The sequence below is a fragment of the Leopardus geoffroyi genome, chromosome C3 (assembly GCF_018350155.1).
Source record: "Leopardus geoffroyi isolate Oge1 chromosome C3, O.geoffroyi_Oge1_pat1.0, whole genome shotgun sequence".
Classification (NCBI taxonomy): Eukaryota; Metazoa; Chordata; class Mammalia; order Carnivora; family Felidae; genus Leopardus; species Leopardus geoffroyi.
Window position 1 is genome coordinate 108,979,225 of NC_059338.1, and position 23,977 is coordinate 109,003,201.

At 38.5% G+C, this 23,977-nt stretch overlaps 1 protein-coding gene across 2 annotated transcripts in view; it reads left to right on the forward strand.

The window, feature by feature from the left end:
* Window positions 1–3,673: 3,673 nt before the first annotated feature.
* STK3 (serine/threonine kinase 3) overlaps window positions 3,674–23,977 on the forward strand; it is a 285,816-nt gene continuing 265,512 nt past the window's right edge. For both annotated transcript variants that reach the window (XM_045454103.1, XM_045454104.1), the window contains exon 1: window positions 3,674–3,938. In XM_045454103.1, the coding sequence (XP_045310059.1) occupies window positions 3,913–3,938 (26 nt within the window). In that variant the 5' untranslated portion in view covers window positions 3,674–3,912. The remainder of the gene's footprint in view (window positions 3,939–23,977) is intronic.

Sequence of the window (23,977 nt, forward strand, 5' to 3'; positions counted from 1 at the left end):
GCACTGCAGAGCAGGAAATGGAAGTAAATGAAAGAATTGATCAAGCCTAGGAACACCTACCCCTAGGCTCCTGGTTTTAAAAATCATCTTAAGATGTTTCTTGTAGTTAACTGACATGCCAGACTTTTGAGATGACATATGTGAATAAGATTTGTTCTCATTCCCAAAAGGTTTACAGTTTGGCCAGAGAAACGAATAAGTGGAATAAAAGTTTAAGATTGCTCTGATAAAAGTAGATGGTAGTTGAAGTCAAATGCAACATGCTAGTTCTAAGCTCACTATAAAATTAAGTTAGAAAAGAGAAACATATCAAAGGAAAATGTTTTAAGTTGCTTCTTGAAAGGAAATACTTCCAAGTTTCCCTGCAAATAAAAAGTTACATAATGTAATATATTGAATCAGAACTTTCTCTCTGCCCAAACACTTCCCCGTAATGGTAGGAAAGATTACCAGTTGTTAATTAGTATTATTTTTCAAAGAAACATAAAAATGATAGAAACAGCCATATATACACAGTTGCAATAAAAAACAGCAGCAAATATAGCAAGGAATCTTTATGTTAATATTTTTCTACCCACAAAACATTGTGGTGTACATGTTCAGTGACAACAAATACAGTTTTGTTATTAAAAGGAACTGGGTCTCAAATTGCAGATTTCTCTTACATTTCTCTTAGGACACCCAGTTAAAAATTCTGGTAAGGTATTTGCTGGTATAAGTAGAGTGTGCACTTAATCTCCATTCCAACTACAATGGTTGGAAGCAGAAACATTTTACCCTATTTCTGACCCTTATCTAAGATCTCAAATTTTTCTAAGGCTTTCCATTGTTCATAAAGGCTGCTGCCTTTTATTGGCAGATTGAATGATAATTTTTATGCTTTCCTTCTTGTAATCTTCAGATTGGCTTTCCACAGACAAATTAAAATGGAAACTTGAGGCATTTTGTCTTGCTTTGTTTTGTTTTGTTTTCTGAGTAATTCAGGAGAAAAACAATTCTTTTTACTTTGTAACACAACACACCAGGCAGGCTGGCCTCCCAGGCCTTACCACTTACTGCTTCCTGGGCTTCCTGGTTCTCTTCCCTTTGCAGTCTGCACGATGCTCCCCTGACTTCCTCACTCATCCTTTTGCTGAGGCCTTCCCCAGCCAATCAATCTAAATTTTGTCACTTCCCCTCCATGTTATATCCCTCTTTCCCATTTTACTTTTCTTCCTTACCAATTTTCAACGCCTAATAGTATTGATTTATTTTATTATGTTTCCCCAACCAGAATGTAAACCTCATGAGGACAGGAATTATTGTCTGTTTACTTTTGTCGTTGAGGTATCCCCAGCTCCTAGATCAGTGTCTGATATACATAAGGGCTCAGTAAATATTTGTTGACTGACTTAAAGTGGGTTAAAGCTTGGCTTTGGAGTTAGGAAGGCTTGGGTTAGAATGCAGACTTTCTACTTGGCCTGGGGTAGCTCCCTTCACCCCTTTGAGCCTCAGTTTCTTCCCTTTTAACGTGGGTATAACTATCTAACAAGGTAGTTTTAAGGGTGTAATGAGATATTGTAGGCCAAGTGTCTGATCTTGTTAGAGTCACACAACAACTTTTAGCCCTTTTCAGATCGAGGGAAGGCCTCAGAGATTTATTTTCAGATATTATTCCTCTTCCTTTCACAAAACTTTTTTATGGGTATCTCAGTCAGGGTTCTAACAGGAACTCAAATTAAGAACATTTGAGGAGGGTTGAGGTCTAAGGGAACATAGGGAATAGAGGAGAAACCCAGGGAATAGCAGAGCAATCACTACTTATAGGCCCAAATGGGATGAAGGGAACAAAGGAGAGCTGGGCCCCAGGTGACCTTACAGGAAGGGAACCAGGAGAATAAATAGCCTTTCTCCTTTCTCCCTCAGATAATCTCCTGCTGCATCTCCCATAAATAGCCTTTCTCCTTTCTCCCTCAGATAATCTCCTGCTGCATCTCCCGATCATCAGACCCAATTGTAAGCCAGAGAGCCTAGAGTCCAATGATATCAGCCATACAGATGAACCTGTAGGGAAAGGAATGGAAAAGAATGGCGTGAATCTGGCTATCCAACCTTACTATATCCAAGGTACTTGCTATGCAAAAGATAGAGTAAAGACATAGTGTGATTCTCAGCAGACTCACTTGGTTGGGATGATAGTCAAATAAACAACTTCAATTCAGTGCAATAAGCATCATACAAGAGCCAGCGTGGTGTGTTATGGGTACATACAAGAGAGACATCTCTTTCACAACATAAATGTCAGAGAGAGTGGGAGGAGTGGTGGTGCTGGTGATTTGACTGGGAAAGGCTTTCTGGAGATAAAGATTGGTAACAATTCAGAGTCCATTTGAAAGTATGACAACTGATCCCATTTCAAAATACGACAATTTTTTTAAGAGGATGACATGACATTCTCTGAAAGAGATATTTCTGATGAAATATAAGAAGATGTGACTAGGGCATGGAAGTGAGGATCAGAATGAGGGATAGAATGAAATAATTTCAAAGGTTCTTCCTAGATTTTACATTGTAACAATTTAGATTTTGTTGTCTTGTTACTTCTGTATTAGACTATAGATCTTTAATAATGCAAATGAGTATAAAATTTTGTGATCTCTCTTGTTTGCAGAATTTGACTTTAGGTGTGAACAATGAATAGTCAATGAACATAACTAAATTTAAGGGGGAATATAATGGTTTGAACATAAATCATGTAAGTTTGTTACATATCAAAAGTTAATGCAAAAAAGAGGAAAACTGCAAGTAGACATGTTTAATTTGGATTAATGTTCATCAAGTTCCTTTATTTAACATTCTCTTCATAGACTTCATTCTAATCTTCAAAAAGACTCTATGACTCTAAATCTTGATAATTTCTAAGGAAAGCAAGGAAACTCGTTACATAGCACCTGGATATGGCCCTAAGAAAGATATTTACATATGGAATTCAAGGTTAGATGGTATACAAACAATGAATGAAGGGATCAAATTATGATGAGGTAAGGGCCTTGGGAACAGGTAGGGGAGAGGGCCCATGACAAGGAAGAAAACAAACGTTTCTTGAATACTTTTCTATGCACCCTAATTTGTGATAGGTTTTCCAGGTTACCCAAGTGAATAGCTGGCAAGACCACAACGCACTGAAATTGGTGCACTGAGAGATCTCACTACAGTAATTATTTTCTTTGTAATTAGACGTAATTATAGTGAAATGTAGCGACGAGCTTGTCTACAATCAACATCAAACAAGAATTTCCAGAAAGAATCCCTACTGCTGTAGCTACAAATGTCATATGGCTGCGGGAAAACATAGCCAATAATTATAAACAACTAGAAGGAAGCGTGGGCAGTTAGTAACACTTCAAAAGGCTGCACAAGATGCTTGGGATGTGTCCCTGAGAAATCCAGATAAATGAGTCAAATCGGTTTGGGGCAAACGCAATGAAGGCAAGTGTGCAGCGGCAGCTCTTGGCCGGCTCAAAGGAACGTGCCCATGGCCAGAAAAGACGGGTTCTGAGTCGCTACTAGGCCTTAGCCTCTAGCTCTTCCAGTCCCCGCGCTTTTCCCCCTCCTCCCAGCCATGTGGCCCGCGCGTCCCTCCGCCCCCGACTCCGCTCGCCGACCAGGGCCTGGCTCCGCCCACCATGCCTGGGCCGCGTCTGGCTCCACCCACTCTCCCAGGACCGCGGCCGGCGGCCGAGGGGCGGGGCGCGCCGGGAGGAGCCGCACTCGCGAGCGGGAGGGGGATCCGCCGAGGAGTTACGGGAAAGTTGGTCCGAGTTCCTGGAGTTTCCCCTGTGTTTCCCGGGGCTCGGCCGGCCGGTGCCCCGGCTCCTCGCCTCCCTCCGTCCTTCACCGCCCACCAGATCCCTCCTTCTGTCCCCCGCCGCCATGGAGCAGCCGCCAGCGCCCAAGAGGTAACGAACGTGGGGAACCGGGAGAAGGAGGGAGGCGGCGGCCGCGGGCGGGGGCGGCTAGGCCAGGCCGGACCGCGACCCCCTTCGCGACTGCGGGGCCCAGACCAGGCCCGTCGGGAGTCGGAGGCAGGTCTGAGTGCCGGGCCGCGTCTGTCCACACGCCGACGGGGCCCGAGGGGAGGCCGAGCCTCGCCTCTCCCGCGGCCACGGGGCCTGGCGGCGTGGAAAGTCGCTGGGCAGCGCCGGGCTCCCCGTGGCCGGACTCCTGGGCCGGGAGGACTTTTCCCTCCCGGCAAGTTCACGAAGCCCCGCGACGTAAAACTAGGAAATTAATTAGGCAGCTTACAGCTATGTAGGCGTTCTTGTCAAATGTTTTTCATAATACTGCCTTTTATTTGAGAAGGCGGGTTATTTATTTACAGTTTAAGGAATTCAATATTAATAGCTACACAGTCTGTAAAACTTGTGGATATACTGCCCTGACAGGTGTTCTTCTCCCTATCGCCGTCAAGTTCAAAAGTATTTATGGATGCAAGGCAGTGGGAATCTTAAATTAGAACCCCTCCCTCCTATAGTTTTTTTGTATTTCTTCTAGCATATAAAAATAGTGATGCTTTGGTATTTACTGTTAGTTTATATTTCATGTTTAATGTATTGGAAGAGTAAGAGTACACAGTCGATACTTTTAAACTAATATTTGAAATGATCTAGCTAAATCAAGGCTGTCCATTGATATAAGTTCATAGTGGGTATTTTTCCCCCCAAGGATGAATCAGTGTCAATTAACTGATGTTGTTTAAAACATTTAACCTAGGTCTTTCATTTTTAATTTATAAAATGTACTAATCTCTCTCCCAGATAGTGCTGTTGTGAAGATTAAGGAGTTCTTGGGTTTTGATACTTAGCGATCTTTAGATGAAAGGTGATATATTCAGGAACATGGAATAATTGAAAAGGTAGGAACTTTGTGAGCTGTTGTGAATTGGGTAACTAGACATGTGAGCCTTAAGGCCTGGAAACCATCTGTTCAGGTGAAGAAAGGGGGGTTGTGGAGGGGTTTCCAAAAGAGACCTGCTATCACACAGAGCCCTTGATAGATTCTTATCTGGCATTTTGTAAAGTATTGAATTCTAGTGTTGACTAGACACCCAGTTTTAATACCATAGAAAAAAAATGGGAAGGGGGGCACCTGTGACATAATGCCCGAGGGCCAACTTAAGTCCAAATTGAAGTAGAGGTTCTCTCTATTCATTAGCTCTGAGTGCTCAAAGTTTCATTATAGGTGTAAGGGAACCCCTGGCCTTGTAGGGGCATTAGAAAACCTAGAGGGGTCAGGGGGAGACGGTGGTGGTGTATGTAACCATTCCATGGTCATTTATACTTTGCAAAGTGGTGCTTGCACATCTAACAGGCTTATTTTTAGCTCTCTTCAGAGAGACTTGTGTTGATCCAGGAAGGCATTTCTGAAGAGCAAGATATGTGACATTAATCCCATATATTCGAATATGGCTTAAAATTTTTTCGTAGCATTTGCATTTTCACAATATCATCATTGCAACCCTATTAAATAGTTTGGATTACAGGCATTGATCCTGTTTTATAGCTGAGGACACCAAAAGAGTTTGCCACACGGAAGGCCGTGACAGGGATTACTGACAGTGAGTTTTTTCTCCCTGTTGATCATTACCTTCTAATAATAAAATATAGCTGCCATTAAAGTCCTTTTATTTGCCAGGAACTTTATATACACATTCCTTTATTTTATTGTCCTAAGAAACAGAGATCTTGGCTCTGTAATTTACTATGCTTGTTCTACGTTTAATTTCTTCATCTGTAAAGTGTGTTGTGAGGATTAAATGAGGGCGTGTGTAAAGTACTTTCTTAGCCCAGTGCTTCGCAATGTGTTTGATGATGTTAAATGTTGCTAGTTTATTTTTTCCTTATTAATCGAAAGTCAGGTCAAATAATCTGGTCAGGGGGAGGAATGCCAGAATGCTGAGTCTGATTGGCTGTACGGGGCTGCGCATCCTCTCACTGTGTATAGTGATACCTCTTTCTTAAAACTCGCTTGCTTGCTTAGCCTTCCATGATGTGGTGGTCATTTCTGGGTACAGTCTTGTGGGTCCTTGGCTTGTTCTTTTCCTGATCTCTGTAGGAATGTCACTTTGCTTTTCTCCCTTGGGTGGCTCAAACACTTTGACATGCTCACATGTATATTGCTGGTGTTCAAGTCTGGATGACCAACAGCTGCTATTTGGTTGGTATTTTTGATTTTTTCATGCAGATCCACTGTTTTGTTATTCCATCTAGTTTGTCCCTAGGTCCTGTTGAATTCTCCACCAAAAAGTCTGGATTCATCTTCTTTTCCCTTTTTCATTTTTGATATTCGTACCCCATTCCTGGGTTTTATGACAGTCATACATGATTTACAGCAGTGCCTTCCAACTAGGTACTTTAGTGCAGTAGTTTTCAAAAATTTTTAGCAGTAGAAAGGCTCTGTTGGGAGTAGAGATAGGGCACTAGGACCTGGTTCTCAGTGCTTTACCACTGCCCTTTTGCTGCCCTACAGAACCTCCTAATGACCCATAGGAGTCTGTTTACTTTAGTTCATCCTGCACACGGCTTCTGATTTGTTTTGTTAAAACATCACTTCCCCCATGCTTTTCCTTTTTTTTTTTGGATTGGGGCACATTAGTCTACTTAGTACCCAAGACTCTTATCCCTTGGTCTCAGACTTAATCCCCAGGCTTTGTTACTCTTGTCCAAAATGAATCTGTTCTAAAGTTTCCCTTTTGTCTTTTATTTAGGTTGTAGGCTATGGGTACTCCCAACTTTGCCTTTGCTCATGCTTTTCCTTTATAGAAGTTTATGTTAGTTTTTGCTAGTAATCTATGTTTTATTCTTCCTTCAAGGCCTGCTTCATAAAGTATCTTTTTTGAGTGCTTTCTAGCCTAGAGTATTTCTGTGTATTCCTAATATTATATCCCTTTGAGTGTGTGCTATCTTCATATTGTACTTTTTTAATTACAAAATTTTAGATATTCAAAAGCTAATTTAATAAGTACTTATGTGTCACATTATCCAGCTTTAGAAGTAAAATATTACAAATATAGTTGAAGCTCCCTAAGTATGTCTCTTCTCAGTTGCATTCCCTCCCTCTCCCCCAAAGGGTAGTCACTGTCTTGAATTGGCTATTTCTTATTCCCATACATGTCTTTATATTTTTAGCGTGTTGTTAATATATATCTGACCTAGTGTTAGGCCTGGGTGTTAGGCCTGCCTTTGCTCTTTGGTATCATCCTTTTCCTCTGGGAATTGGAGATTCCACTGTGCAGCCAGATCTGAGAATCATGACTAGAGGATCTGGAAGGCCCCTCTTACCTCACTTCATTGATTTGGTCTCACCAACCAGGCTGTGTTAAATATAGGCAATAGATGTGGTCACCTATGGTCCCCGACTTAAGGTATCAGAATAGCTTTTAGATTCCCCAGGTTTCCTTAAAAGGTCTGTCACAGAGGTCTTTATAAGTCCTTATTAAAATGAAGTTCCTCTGGGAAGGAAGTCCATCAAATGGTTATTAATTATTAGCTCTTTGGTAAGTTGAGTTTCTCAGATTTCTCTGTAGGGGAACTGCTAGATGAAAGAAAAATGACCACACAGTAGATAAGTTTTGATAGATAGGAAAGGAAATGATCAGAACATGGGCTCTTCACCAAGTAGAACGTTCATAAAAGAGGAGGTCGGCCTCTATGAAAGACAGGTGGTGGGTAGCATGAAAACTCTGGTTGCTTGAGGATAGGTAGTCATATATACCACCTATATAGTTGTTAAAGAGCGGACAGAATTAATTGCTGGAGAGATATACTGTATCAGACAGGGCTTGTTCCTCAGTTAGATGATAGAATTAATAGTTATTTAAAACGTAAAATGCATTGGTTAAGGTATATTTGGAGGAAAAGTTGGTGTGGGACAGTGAAAACACTGGAAGGCTAATAAGAGAGTAAGCTACTGAAATTTACTTTCAAGACGGATAAGGAGAGTTCTTTGATTTAAGCTATGGTTGGATTCTTTGGCAGTTTTTTTTCTTTTTTTTTTTTATAGTGTGTAAAGGTAGTTGGGGGAAGTAAAGTTGAAGACTCAAGGTAAAATATGAGGGTTATACAGTGCATTCAATGAAAAGTGAAGGTAAGGAAACCATTATTTCATAAGGGAAAGTGTTGCTATGAATAAATGGAATATCAGTCAGAAGATAAATTAGTAGGGAATGAAAAAGTGAAAGTAAAAGATGGTGGAGCACCTGGGTGGCTCAGTGAGTTGAGCGTCTGACTTTAGCTCAGGTCATGATCTCGTGGGTTCGTGAGTTCAAGCCCCACGTGGGCTAGCTGCTGTCAGCATGGAACCCGCTTCGGATCCTCTGTCCCCTTCTCTCTGTCCCTCCCTGCTTGTGCTTTCTCAAATATAAATGAACATTAAAAAAAAAAAAAGAATGGTGATACAGGAGGGTAAAGTATAAGGTATTCATAGATTCCTCAGCATGAGAAGCCAATATCAATCAGTCTGTAGCATCAGTAGCCCTGACCTTAGACCAGAAATTGGGAATGCAGATAAACAGACAGCAGGAACTATCAACTCTTGGGATTGAATTGTGTGGGACAAATCAACAAATCAGTTAAGTAGATACTAGGGTATGACAAAAATCATGAAGACATTGCAATGACAAGAGTTATGGGCTTCATTTTATGTCTGTATTACTGATTCATGCACCCTTGGAATGTTACAAAGTAAAATTCTTCTGTGCTTATTATAGTAGAGATTCACTAAGGTGGGGAGCTAGAGTTCTCTTTGAGAAGATGACCTCTATGAAAAAAAAACAAAGGCCAATAGCCTCAAGTAGGCCCTGCGGGGAGCTCCCAACTTTAGAGGCAAGCTAGGGGAGGAGGTTCTGAGTAGTTCAGAGGGAAAGAAAAGAAACAAACAGGAGCATCTCTTTAATGACAGGGTCCCTAAGTGTATCTGTCCTCCCTTTGGCTTTTCTCAGTTAATTGGGGATGGCACCAACTCCTTTCTAATTGACTTAAGTCCTGTAGATGGGACCAGTCAATTGGCTCTTCCTTCCTAAAGAGGGAACGGTAACATCTGGAGCTGGTCCTGGTGAGCAAACTTCAGTTGCACCATAAGACAGGAGATAAACTCAGTCTTTGGCTAATTTATCCTTTGTTCTTTAAGGGGCTGAGAGATAGCATATATTAGAACAGAAGAATTAGAAATGTAAAGAAAAAGGTAAACATATATTAAACATAGCTGGGTTGAAATTTGTTTTTCTTAAGTCATCTAAATGCTCATTCTAGAAGTGTGTATCAGTAGAGGTTTAATAACAAAAGGCTTAGGGGTACCTGGGTGGCTCAGTCGGTTAAGCGTCCGACTCCTGGTTTCAGCTCAGGTTCTCATGGTTTGGGAGTTTGAACCCTATATCTGCTCTGTGCTGACAGCAGAGCCTGCTTGGAATTCTCTCTTTCTCTCTGCCCCTCCCCAGCTCACATGCTATGTCTTTCTTTCTCTCTCAAAATAAATACTTTAATTTAAAAAAATCATAAAAGGTTTAAATTGAGTACTTCTAGATTCTGGATTGTAGAGGTGGGGGGAAGTGCTTTGAATTTTATTTTTCTGGTTTCAAAGAAGTCTGTGTTCAACTAAAGGTACCGTCACTTCAGGCCATCATATATTAGTGGCTCTCAAAAAATTAAAAAAAATAATTGATGGGGAAACCCAGGACAGGCCCACATACATATCAAATTAAAACAGAAGTTTCATACAACGTACTATGTAGGATGTTTTTGGTATTTTTCTACTTTCTGTTCTGTTTCATTGAAAAACTGCTAGTCATGGTCCACCAAATTATTTTCATGACCTTCTAATGGGTTGTGATCTGCAGTTTGAAAAAACATTGCTGGCGTATGTTGTAGTGACAGTCAAGAAACTTATCTCATTTTAGACTCCATCCTCATACTTAAAAGCTCTATGATGGCATTGCCAGAGGAATCCAGACTGGGGTAACTACCTATATACACAATAGAGATATTCTTTAAGAATCTAAAAAGGATAGTGGTGATAGGGAGAAAGGAAGCTGTGATTTAAAAGTCACAGTATTTTGAACATTTTATATAGGTCCCAATTGAAGTATGGGAAAATGGAAAACTGTGGTCTATGATGTCTGGCAGAGTTCACAAAAGAATATGTAATACATAAAGGTTGCTATCAGGCAAAGGCTCATTTGCCTCCTGGTGTAGAATGACCCCGTGCAAAGCTATAATTATGATTGCCTCAATTTCTGACTTCCTACTAGTTCTCCCCTTCCTAAATAACAAAGGTCTTTAGTTTTTCTGTGAAGGAAAAATTTATACTATCTCATAGAAACTTTCTTTTTTGTTTGATCCAAGTTTCCTTTTTGTTGAGATCTTATTTGAATTGCCTCATATTTTAGGATTATTCTAATTTCAATTCTTAGCTCTTCAATTCTTAGAATCTTAGAACAGATTCTATATTTGAAATGTCTCATTACAACTGGTTTTTCCACAGAATCTAAAGTTGAATAGATACAAATAAGTATGTAAATAGACATATATAAATATTAAAAATAAATTCATTGTTTGCATGCCACGAATAATAAGGTACAGATTACCTTGAACTTCTTAAAAGTATCTTAAAGGACATAACTTACAAAATGACTTCATAGCAAAGTGAGAATTGCAGAAAACAGTTCATATTGCTGATAATTAATATAGGTAGAGATGTGATAGTATAGTGGGTTCTGAATTAGTTTATAAATTTTACATAATACCAGACACCTTAGTAAAGAGGTCAAATAGAGTAACATTTTCAGATAGTTGCGGATATCTTGATATAAATATTAGTATCTTGGTATACACACACACACTCTCACACTTAGAAAATGGGAAATTGTTGAGCATATGTGATTCCAAAGATGAGATAGTTTCTATATTCAGAATACAGAATGTTACTACTGTCTGTCCAGATCATTTTTCATTTTCAGGATTTTTGATTTTGTGAGACCATCGGACCTAGAGTCCTGTAGTTGGAGAATGCAAGTTAAAATTATTTTTGTAATTTAGGTAGACCTTTTACATATTTGAGGAAAGCATAAGTTAAAGGTAATACGCATTTAATTTCCCTGACTCTTTCTCTCTGGAGCCAGGTGATCTCTCCTGAGTCTGCTGAGTTCCCCCATTCTCCTATTTCTTTCTAAAAACTGGCCTTCTTTACTCATTGATCATTGCTCATGACAGAAATTGGCTGTCAGCCTTGAGTTCATTCAATTGCTCATTTATTCATATATTAGTAATTATTAATTAACTGCCTTTCAAATGCTACATATTGGGTGCATTGTTAAATGTAGCAGTTGAAATCTTTGACCTCATAGAACATACACTCCAGTTGGAGCTTGAGCTGTGAAGGAGAGAAATAGCTCGTATTGATAGAGAAGAATGGTGGAACCTGTTTTATATAGGACGGTTGGACAGGGCTTCTCTGAAAAGGTGATACTAAAGCTGTGACATGGGTTGTGAGAAGTTATCCTCGTGAGTAGCTGGAAAGAGTATTCCAGGCAGAGGGAAAGCTGTGAGAAGGCCTGGAGGTGGCAAAGAGTTTAGTGTGTGGGAGGAATTGAAATGAGGCCACTGTGGCTGGATTGTAAAATGGGAGAAAGTGGTTGGAGATGAGGTCAGAGAAATGGGCAGAGAGTCAATGATGCAGGCCATGGAAAGGAATTTGGATGTAAGAGTGCAGTGGGCTGTCATTAAAGGGTTTTAAGCAGAATTTTAAGCAGTTTATGCTTTTAAAAGCAATCATTCTGGTTGGTTTGGGTAGAATAGATTGTAGAGGGTTAAGAATAAAAGCAGGAAAACAAGTTAGGAATCTGTTGGAATAGTTCATGGTTAGGTGGTGGAGTCAGTGGAGATGGGGAGAAGTGTGGATAGATTTAAATTATATTTTGGAGTTGGAAATGAAGGACTTACTGATAGACTAGATGTGGGGATTGAGGAAGAGATTGTCAATTCTGGCCCTTAGGTTTTGTGTTTGAGCAACTTGGGAGTGGAGAAGACCTGGAGAGGAACAGGTTTGGGTACCTTATAGTCTATTTCTTAGAATTTCCAACTCCCAGAAAAGTGAATGTGTTGGGCTTGAAATGTGGTATTAGGTGGTTCCCTTAGGAGAGGAAGTGGATTGGGAGGAAATAATGGACACTAACTTTTTTTTTAACCTCTTTTTTCACTGTATGAGTCTAGAGAATGGGGAACATACCAAATCTTTGTTAGGTGTTTGCAACATTCAGGTGTCCTGGTGACCTGCTATTAAAAAATGTTTTTACTAGGGGCACCTGGGTGGCTCAGTCGGTTGGGCGTCTGACTTTAGCTCGGGTCATGATCTCACGGTCCGTGAGTTTGAGCCCCGCGTCGGGCTCTGTGCTGGCAGCTTAGAGCCTGGAGCCTGCTTCAGATTCTGTGTCTCCCTCTCTCTCTGCCCCTCCCCTGCTCAGGCTCTGTCTCTCTCTGTCTCAGAAATAAATAAAAACATCAAAAAAATTTTAAAAAATGTTTTTACTGCAAAAAAAAAAAAAAAGCATCAGTGAAAAACAGGTGTATGGCTTAAGGCAGACACCTTTGTAATCACCAGTCAGCTTAAGAAAAAGAACTGTGCCACACTCCCTTCCTAGTGTTCCATCCCAGTCATAGCTGCCTTTCCCCATAAGTAACCCTTATCCTGACTTTTATAGTAATAACTTAAATGTGCATTGCTAGACACTCTAGGGTTAGTCTTGCCAATTAAAAAAATAGTTTTTATAGGAGTTGTTACTTTTATTATTATTTTTAATGTTTATTTTTTTTTGAGGGAGCACAAGTGGGAGAAGGGTAGAGAGAGAGGAGGACATAGGATCCAAAGCAGGCTCTGCACTGACGGCAGTGAGCCTGATGGGCTCGAACTCATGAACCGTGAGATCATGACCTGAGCCAAAGTCAGACGTTCAACTGACTGAGCCACCCAGGTGCCCCAGGAGTTGTCATTTTTAATCTTTACATTAGTTTCTCTATCCCTTTTCTTTTCTTTTTCCCGTTGAAGAACTCAAGCTGTTTATAGTTTTTCACAGCCTGGATTTTGCTGACAGCTTACACAAGGTGCAATTCTAGATCTCCTTTTGCCCTCCATATTGTCTGCAAATGGGTAACTGGATCCAGAGACTGACGGGCTCAGTTTTGATCCCATAGGAATTGTTATAGGTGGTGTTTGGCAAGACTGTATTAGTCACTTCGTGTCTAGTTGCGTCTCTTTTTTCTGATATTAGCAGCTGTTGATGGTTAGTGCTTATTTCTGTTAATTCATTGGATGTTGCAAAATGGTGAATTTCTAAATACATCATTTTGTTTTCATTTATTAGTTGGGATGTTTTTGTAGAGAATCACCTCCCTCATCTTTTGTTCGATTACCCAGTGGTACACTTTATAAAATAAAACAGGATAAATGCTGGATTCTTCCCCTTTATTTACACATTTTCAAGAGAATGAATTAGTTCCCTATTTTTCTCCAAAGGGGAGCAATTCTTTCTTTTTTTTTAAGTGCCATTATGAGCTAATGCATTTAAGCATATTTGATGGATTTTATTTTATTTTTTAAAGTTTATTTATTTTTTAGAGAGAGCACACGTGGGAGGGACAGAGAGAGACAGGAAGAGAGAGAATCCCAAGCAGGCTCTACACCGTCAGTGCAGAGCCCGATGTGGGGCTTGAACTCACAAGCCATGACATCATGACCTGAACTGAAACCAAGAGTTGGACACTTAACCAACTGAGCCACCAGGCGCCCCATACTTGATGGATTTTAATCCATTGCAGTTACTGTTGCTGAAATTCAAAGTGTCCCCCCGTCTTTCGTCAGTGGAAGTCCCTTCAGGGACAACGTGACCTGTAGCTTCCTCGTTGTCTGCAGTGATAAGATATTCAGGGCTCATTATGTCCATTTCCTGTCCTCGATCCGGAATCAACCATTTGTCCAAGAAGCACTACTTTCTTTTAGTGAGAAATGGTATTTCAGGACCTTAACCCTGGCACTAGTGTGGTTAGTGCCACTTTAATTTTAAATAGTGTTTTTTTCACAAATAGGAGAACTGACTCATTCTTTCCAACTGTGGGATGCTGTGTCAAAAAATCTGATAGCACTGGAAGTTTTGAGCTTCTTCCTCTGGATAATCTCTACCATACCTTTATTTTTCTAAGTTTTAAGCCAGAAATTGGGCGTGTGTAGACAAATTCTATGGTAGAGACTATTTTGAGTGGACTTTTACCTTCATGTTCTCCCTTCTCTTACTTTGGTTACCCTTTGACCCACTATTATCCTAATATCCAGCCTTACTTCTTCCTCACCTCCTTAGGGTTTTTGGTGACCTAGTTTCTTCTTTTCTTAAACAAAAAAGATAAGAAAATAAAAGAATCCAAGACAAAAACCACCACTAGTGATAAGATTAGATTTCAGGCCTTGTTTTTTAAGATAGACCTTTTAGCTTGCTTTGTCTTGCATACATAAAAGTATATCTGTGCACAAACAAAATTCAAGGGCACCTTTTGAGGCTGCTGTATAAATCCAATTCTAACTGACTACAGTAAGATGAATTGCAAAATGAAGTATATCCAGATATTAAATGCCATATGTTATTCCTTTTTAGTTTTGGTATCAGCCCCTTTAGTTAAGTTTTATTGTGCTTTTGATTAGATAATACAGGATATTTGTCTCAGTGTTGTGGTGGGTAATTTACATTTGATGCTGTTTCACATAACTTTAGAAAGAGTTAGTTTTGGTGTAATCACTTACTGTATTAAAAGACATTAGGTTGGATCTATAAGTTGATATGTTGGACCTATAAGTTGATCTATTGTCTTGCAGTTAAACAGCAACCAGTAATTATTTTCCAATGATTATCCATTCAAACATTTTTAGTAATCAGTGAAATCTGGATCATAGATATTTGGATCATGGAGAAATGATTGCCATGAAAACAATTTATAGTTTATGTAATTTCTAAGAATTATAAGAAATAAATGTCAAATTAAATGATGGAACGGCATAAAATTCCAGTGGAAATTAAAAATGTATGTACTAATTAACTCTTGAGAAGAAAGTGTTTTGATGATTTTCTTTCCCTGCAGAAGGAATTTTTCTTCCATGAACTAGATTCTTATTGTATACTTCCAAGGCTTTTTGTTTTTGTTTTTCTAATAGAAGAGAATTCAGGTACTAGGCTAATGATAAGACAGTGGGATTCCCCTCTCTGCCTTTTATATAGACTCTCAGCACTTGATTAGATAGCTTTAATTAATATTCATAAATCCTTGTGATTTCAAAGAGCCTGTCAAAATAGTGATATGGTTATAATTTTAACTATAGTTAGCATCATTGTGAAGTATGGTGTACCATGTAATGGGTTTTTCAAATAAATGAAGTAAACCACTTTAAGCAATATATTTTAAGTATTTTACAAACACTTTTATATAACCAGTTTTGATTGAAATCATACCGAAATGAAGGCACTTGGCTCAGTCTTCTGAAACTTCAAGAAAGCAAATCATCTTCTTGCTTTTCTTGTTCATAAAAAGTCATAGAGGCAGTTCATAGAACCGTTCATAATTTTAGTTCATAGAAACAGTCAAGTGTGCTCTTTTGGTGTGTTTGAAGCTTTGTTGCTGTATGTAACTGGTTTTCCCCTAAACTTAGTCTTGTCTTTTACTGTTATCTGTCATTCTCATTACTATGTCCTTCTTTTTTTTTTTTTTTTTTTTCCAACGTTTATTTTTATTTTTTTGGGGACAGAGAGAGACAGAGCATGAACGGGGGAGGGGCAGAGAGAGAGGGAGACACAGAATCAGAAGCAGGCTCCAGGCTCTGAGCCATCAGCCCAAAGCCTGACCCAGAGCCTGACGCGGGGCTCGAACTCACGGACCGCGAGATCGTGACCTGGCTGAAGTCGGACGCTTAACCGACTGCGCCACCCAGGCGCCCCACTATGTCCTTCTTTAAACTGCTACTTATCTCAGAAATAATGACCTGACCTGACAGCTGCTCTCCCTTTCCGAAAGTAAAATACATGCATGTTGTGTCCGTTTTTGCTTATTAGAGGTCTTTTTCTCTTCCGGGTTCATAGTACATCTTGAAATTATCTCTTGACCAAGAGGAGGAACATTATATGCAGTGAAGGGGAGAAAAAATTATTCCAAACTTCCCTAAGTTCTTAAGTTTTAATATGAAAATATCCAAATTTTTCATCCAAAAGGGAACAGGTTATTACCTTAAGCCCACAGAATTCAGCTAAAAAATATTTCTGTTATTTTAGAACATTACTTAGATTTTGGTAACTCATGATATTATTACAAAAGTGCGTTGGAATTTCAGAGGGTATTTATACTCATGCAAATACTGTAGCATTGCACTTAGAATTGTTTATTTTTAATTTCTATGGGCAAAGTATTTAGGCTATTTATCTTTCTTATAATCAAAATTTTTTTCTATTAGATATCCTTGGGATTTTAAAATTTTATTTTTATTTCTAAAAAAACAAAACCAAACAGGTAAAAATAACCCCAATTTAGAAAAGCAAAAATTACTGAAGCACCTGGGTGGCTCAGTCAGTTAGGTGTCCCACTTCAGCTCAGGTCATGATCTCTCTGTTTGTGAGTTTGAGCCCTGTGTCTGGCCCTGTGCTGACAGCTCAGGCCTGGAGCCTCCTTCAGATTCTGTTTCTCTCTCTCTCTCTGCCCCTTCCTTGCTCGTGCGCTGTCTCTGTCTCTCTCTCGAAAATAAATAAACATTAAAAAAAAAAAAGCAAAAATTGTTTTCATAAAGGATCGTAATCCTCTTAATTTGTTTACAAAGAACCACAGAGAAATACTGAGAAATGGCTTCATATGTACTGTTACTGTGTTAATCAAACTGTGCTGAGAAATCAAGCAAGATAGTGTCCATCTGCACAAATAGCAGAACTGAGCCACTGTCTTCACAGTTCTCGTCTCTATTTATGAAAGTCTGTAAACATTAAACAGAAAGCAGAGTACACAACTCACTGAATGATACACGTTAATACTGTCATAGTTTAAACTTTCCTTGAAATTACACTTTTAATAATGTAGGTATACCTTTAATGTATTTATGTTAATTTCAGTTAATTTTTTAAAATTTTAGTTAATTTCAGTATTCTAGGGATGGGAGTGAGGAGTTGTCAGTGTATGAGGACTAAATCCTTATATATTACCTTCAGAATTTGAAGTGCAGGAAATAAATAGGGACAAAATCTATGAGTAAATCCAGTTTTAAAGTGTAGGTAGTGTCTTTGGCACAAATCATAGAAGATTTTTCTATATAGCAGGTACATGGATTGCCCTTGGCAAGTTTCATATGGAAGTTCCTCTTTTATTCTTAATCAATTAAAGATTCTCTTCCCTTTTTTACTTCTCAAATTTAGGTATGGTTATTGAGTGTTTAAAAATCTTTATAAGGACCTGGGTTAAAGTTATGAGATTTACAGTTCTGCATATTTCTTATGAGATTATTTTTAATTTTTATTTTAACAGGACATGAATATGTCAGAACATTTTCAGATGTGCTGTTTTGTGTTGTCTGCCTTTTGTGGCTTTGGTTTTTGTTTTTGTTTTTAAACTTATTGTTAATAAAGTAATATGCAGTACTGTGTCTTTAAAGCTAGGGAGTGTATTGCAGCATTTCTTCCAATAGGTTTGTTACAAGAAATTAAAAGGAATCCTATCGCTTTCCAGTTGAGGGTAAGTGAAACGTTCTTAGAAAATAAAAATGAAAGACTCTGAAGGGTGAAAGAAGGGGGAAAAAATCTCAGCTTCTTTTCCTTTAAAGCTCTTTGCCAGGAAATTATAATTTTGGAGTATTTTTGGGCAAAGAGCCCAACCTGAGAGGAAATGGTATGATAGAGCTGAAAAATAAGACTTTAATTTTGAAAAGTCTTCTATCCATTGTAGAGCATCTGTTTTCTTAGGTGGATTTCATCTCATTCTAGTGCCAATAATTAAGTAAACCCTCATAAATTTTAAGCAAATACTATATGAGATCATCAAATCACATCTATTTCACTATTAAAACAGTGGTACTCATGGCAAAACAATAAAAAGCCAGAGCTTTAGAGTCAGATAGACCTTGGTTCTTGTCTTAGTTCTGCCACTTACTCAGTGCTGTGGTGGGCAAGTTAGTTAACTTTTCTAGGTCTCCGTATACTCACTTGTAAAATGGAGGTGGTAATAGTACCTTTTCTGTGGGTTTTGTGAAGAGTAAATGATTAGTAATTGTAAAGCATTTGTCTCTTAAGCCATTTTCTAAAGTGTATCAAAAATGTATCTATCACTGTCAACATCTTTTGAAGAAACACATAGCTTTCCAAAGGGATAAAAGGACAACTTTAACTTGGATACATATGTTCTAGTTGAGTTAAAAAAAAATCAGTTGTGTTACTTTCGAGCTATCTAAGTATTTACAAGATGTCTGGCCTTTAAAAAGCAAAAGAGAGCAGAAAAAAAAGATCCTTGAATTTATTAGTTTGAGGTAAAATGTACTTCCTGGGCTTGAAGTAAAAAAGATTTTTGATTTTGTAGATTCAAGACAGAGTCGTTGTGTAACCTAGAAAATATTATTTAAGGCTAATGTTGAGACTCTGACATTGCTTGATAATGGAATGTTGAAGGACTAAAGGATGAAAACCTTTCATGTGTGCTAAAGAGGTTTTACTTTTATAACAGCAGTCAAGATGAAACTGCTAGGGCTGAAGCAGAGAACTTAATTTTGTTTTTTAAGTTTATTTATTTATTTTGAGAGAGAACACAAGTGGGGAAGGGGCAGAGAGAGAGAATCCCAAGCACGCTCCACATTGCCAGCAAAGAGCCCAACTGAGGGCTCGAATCCATGAGATCGTGACCTGAGCCGAAGTCAGATGCCCAACTGACTGAGCCATCCAGGCGCCCTGAGAACTTAATTTTAAATGAGATATCACATGTAAGATGCAGCATGGTGCTTAGCATATCGCAATAATAACAGTATGACTGTTAATAAAAGTTATGACTTATTAAATAGCTACTGTCATTAGTAATAAAGCTACCAGTAGTGTGATCACTAAAATATAGGGAAATTTGCTATAAAAGAAAAACGCATTGAAAACTACAGAGCTGAAATGAGGTAGAAGGTCCTTTAAGAGGAAGGAATCTCTGTTCTTGGAGAGTTGAAAGTTCTTTTCTTCTGCTGGATTTGCGCTCTGACCAGATCCTCCTCTCCATGATTAGTTTCCCAGGAGATCTAGAAGGCATATTTTAATTATTCTTGACTAGGGAGCTAGATCTAGCAATGTGGAAAGTCTTCCTTTTTGTCTCTTTTTAAAGGTCTTTGGCCAGGAGTGCCTGGGTGACTCAGTCAGTTGAGCATCTGACTCTTGATTTCAGTTCAGGTCATGATTTCATGGTTGTGAGATCGAGCTTCACATTGGGTTCTGTGCTGGGCCTGGAGCCTGTTTGGGGTTGTTGGTCTCCTTCTTCTCTGCCCCTCCCCCCACTCAGGACAAAAAAAAAAAAAAAAAAAAAGGTCTTTGGCCAAAACAAACATTCCAAGTAAAAAGTGGAGAAAGGACTTGAACGGACATTTTTCCAAAAAAGATATACAAATGGACGATAAACCTGTGAAAAAACCTCAACATCACTAATTAGGGAAATGCAAATCAAAACTACAATGAAATAACTTCAGACTGTTTAGGATGACTATTTTATATGTATATAAATTTCCAGATTTATACATACAATATATATACACATACATGTATGTACATATATATGTATATATATCCATATCCAGAATATAGTGTTGTCTCAGCTTCTTTTCATTTAAAGCCAGAAAATAAATGTTGTCTAGGATGTGTAGCAATTGGACTCCTTGTACATTGGAATGTAAAATAGTATAGTCACTGTGGAAAACAGTATGATGGTTTCTTAAAAAATTAAACATACAATTACCATATGATTCAGCAATTCCACTTCTAGGTAGGTATCCAAAAGAATTGAAGGCAGGGACTCAGAGATACCTGTACACCAGAGTTTATTTTCGGCGTTATTCACGATAGCTAATAGGTAGAAGCAGCCCAAATGTCCAGTAATAGATGAGTGGATAAGCAAAACGTGGTATATACATTCTGCTATATTTTTCAACCTTAAAAGGAATGAAATTATAATACATGCTGCATACAACATGGGTGAATCTTAAAAACATGACAAGTGAGAGAAGCCAGACACAGGACATGTGCCATACGATTCCACTTACATATGAGGTACTTAGAGTAGTCAAATTCATAGAGACAGGAAGTAATATGGTGGTTGCTAGGGACTAGAGGAGGGGAATATGGGAAGTTGTTGAATGGATGAAGAGTTTTAGTTTGGGATAATGAAAAGTCCCGGCGATGGATAGTGGTGATGGTTGCACAACAGTGTGAATGTACTCATTGTCACCTAATTGTACACTTAAAAATAGTTAAAATCGTAAATTTTATGTTACGTATATTTTACCACAACTAAAAAACAAGACAAAACAAAAAACCTTTAGCTAATCATAAGCAGCTGGCTGTGCCTTCTCTCTTCTGAAGTTTAAGTCTCTTCAAAGCCAAAGAGACGTCCTTAGCAGAAGTTACCACCTGTGTACAAACTTGTAAACTCCTGCTGCAAAGCTGGAAGCAGAGAAAAGAAAGGAAGAGGATTAAATATAGTCGTTTTTTTTTTTTTTTTCTTCCCCTGCTTTGAGCCTTTTATGATGGGCCTGTTTCTTGCATGAAGTGAGTTTAGTGTTAAAAGACTTTTCAGAAAAAGCTGTAACTTCTGACTGGCTTCCGAGCCTCAGTGTCCTAAATTTACACTTTTTCTGTCCTACCCTCATATTTTCACATAATTTTATGCAGATGATTTCATCTACTTTGTAGATAAGGTTGGGATTCTGTGACTGGCAGGAAGAAAACCACCTTATATATTTTCATCTTAATTTCATTTGATTATTGTTCTTACATAATTTTTTCTCCTGTTACAGAAGGGCAGTTTCTTCTCTTCCCCTCTTTCATCTAACCTTCAAACATGTCCCTTCTTATACTTTTATAACTTTACTCTTACAATCATGTTTTTGTTCCCCAATTCTAGAATCTTTAAAATCTCTATTTGTAAGGCTTCATTCACTTGAAACATACTTAGGCCTTGTCTATCTAATAAAACTTCTTTAAGGTTACAGGTTTTCAGACATTGCTTGGTTAGATCGGAAACCACTTTTTTCCCCCTGTTCTTATCCCTCTCATATCTCTGTTTCTTAAAGCTTTCTCTTTCTCCAACTTTCTGCTTTTCCTGGTGCTTCTTTTTCTCTGTTTTATGTGTTCTTTCAAGTTCATAATTGACATAGACCTTGCATTTTCTGTTTTCTATCTTCCTCCTCTTTTTTTTTTTTTATGTAGTTATTTCCTTGGTGAGTTTATCCACTCTTGTGGCTTCAACTTTGATCAAAATGATCCACAAATACACACTTTTGAGACTCAGACTTTTGTGCTCAGTCTTATTCAGTCTTTTCAGCCTATTACGTAACATTGGACTACTCTGCTGTCTCCTGAAAAGCAGTATGTATAAAACAAAGTCCTGTCTTCTATCTAACCTCTGTTGATTAGTGATGTGACTCTTTTGCCACTTTGCATTTGGTGTGTGTGTCTTCCTTCTGCTTGGTTTCCTACATTAGTTACTTTGTTACTTAGGTCCTTTAAGACCACAAGGAAGAGAGATACACAGATTATCTTCAGTAATAGAATTTTATTGCAAACATACTCAGGAAATGTGCACGGTGTAGCATGGGAAGCTGCCTAGTCAGCTGCTTGTTCCATGTGATCTTCAGTATCTCTAATACCAGCTTGTGGAATAGGCTCTATTAATAAAGGGAATAGCAGCTTAGAGTCACTTGGAAGAATGAAATGAGTTCCTGTGACCTTTGTCATCTTTGTTCATGTAACATTTACACTTTCTGTAATCTAAGGTTTAATCGGGCCATCTTGCAACCATGAAATTTGGAACGTCCCTAATGGCCTGAATTTCAGCCCTTGTATGGTTGCTTTGGCTTCTGGATCAACTTCTAGATATATGTACTTTTTTTTTTTTTTTTTTAAGTTTATTTATTTATTTTGAGAGAGAGAGTGAGAGTGAGTGAGCGCACAGAAGCAGCAGAGGGGCAGAGAGAGAGAGAGAGAGAGACAGAGAGAGAGAGAGAGGATGAGAGAGAATCCCGAGCGGGCTCCACACTGACAGTGCTTACTGACAGCTCACCAACGTGAGGCTTGAACTCCCGAACCACGAGATGGTGACGTGAGCAGAAATCAAGAGTCAGTTGCTTAACTGACTGAGCCACCCAGGCTCAGTATGCACTTTTTATTGCTGGCATAGTAAAGCTGATTTGATTTGAAGTAGCATGTGTTGAACCATAACAATTGATACAGGAACATAGGTTTTTCTCTATAAGCGTGCTGTGTGAGTGACAGGCGTTTTGAAGTTCCATAAGGTTTATAGTAGCAAATTTTGGGTTTATTTATTTATTTATTTTTATTAAAAAAAATTTTTTTTAATGCTTCTTGAGTTTTGAGAGAGAGACACAGAGGGTGAGCAGGGGAGGGGCAGAGAGAGAGGGAGACACAGAATCCAAAGCAGGCTTCAGGCTCTGAGCTGACAGCACAGAGCCCAACACAGGGCTCCAACTCCCAAACTGTGAGATCATGACCTGAGCCAAAGTGGTTGCTTCACCAGCTGAGCCACTCAGGCACTCCTACTCATTTATTTATTGAACCAAAGTTTATTAAACAGTAGTATGTGAGATTCTGTTTTAAGGACTTACTGGAGATATGAAGCTAGATGAGACATGATCCCTATCTTCATGGAATTCCCATTTTAGCTCTTTAGTAATAAGCTCATACAATAAATAAATAGTAAAGGGAATAATGACTCAGTGTACTAAGTGCTCTGGGACCATAGTTAACAGTGGGATTAGTTCTCTGTGTTTCGGTGGGTAGGGATGGTGGTAGAGGAGTTTGCTATCTCTGCAAACTTCCCAGAGAAGACTTTTGAGTATATCTTTAACAAAGTGGTTAACTGACAGGCAGAGAAAAGGGGGAAGATCACATAAGAGAGAATGGACATAGGAAGGGTATGACCTTTATATCTTGCATCATGTACAAATAACTATACAGTATCTGCTTGTTATAGTACAGCGATTATATGATTTAAAAAAAAATGTGTGATGTGCAAATTCAGGACCCTTAAGGAATAGTCAGTCCACTGTGGCTTCAGTGTAGGTTATGGAAATTAGGTGATTGAGAGGATCAGTTAGATCCTCTTTTTTTACCTTGTTTGTAGTGAGAAATGATTCTCCTTTCAGAATTTCCCTTAAATTTGTTCTTTCCTGTCATTTCTACTGTTAACTTTTAAGCCCAAATCCTTGTCACCACACTTCTGGATTGCAAGAAACAAACCATCCCTTAGTTTTAAAGCTTTTTTAGTTCTTTTCTCCATTATGGAATTTGGCTTGTAAGACATTTAGAAGAATGGGAAGAAATCTCTGGAAGAAGACTATGTTGTTTATCTTACACAATTAGCAGTATTCCACCATTGCCATAATCACCATAATGTACTTCAGAATTTCATCTCTTTGGCTCCTCTGTACCAAATTTCCTAAACTGTAATTTAAATTGCTATTTACCTAGATCATCTGTCATCTCATATAATATGATATGGTGATTTGGAATCTAAGAAGCACAAAACAAGCTAAAAGTTTATCTGTTTAATCTCTTGAGTGGGTAGTATATAGCATTGGGAGAAACAAACTGCTAAATCCTTTCTAGCAGATCATAGTTTAGTGGCTGTAATAGTGCGTCTTAGAGTAGAAATGACGAGTTGATTTGAAGGTGAGAAATTCCTGG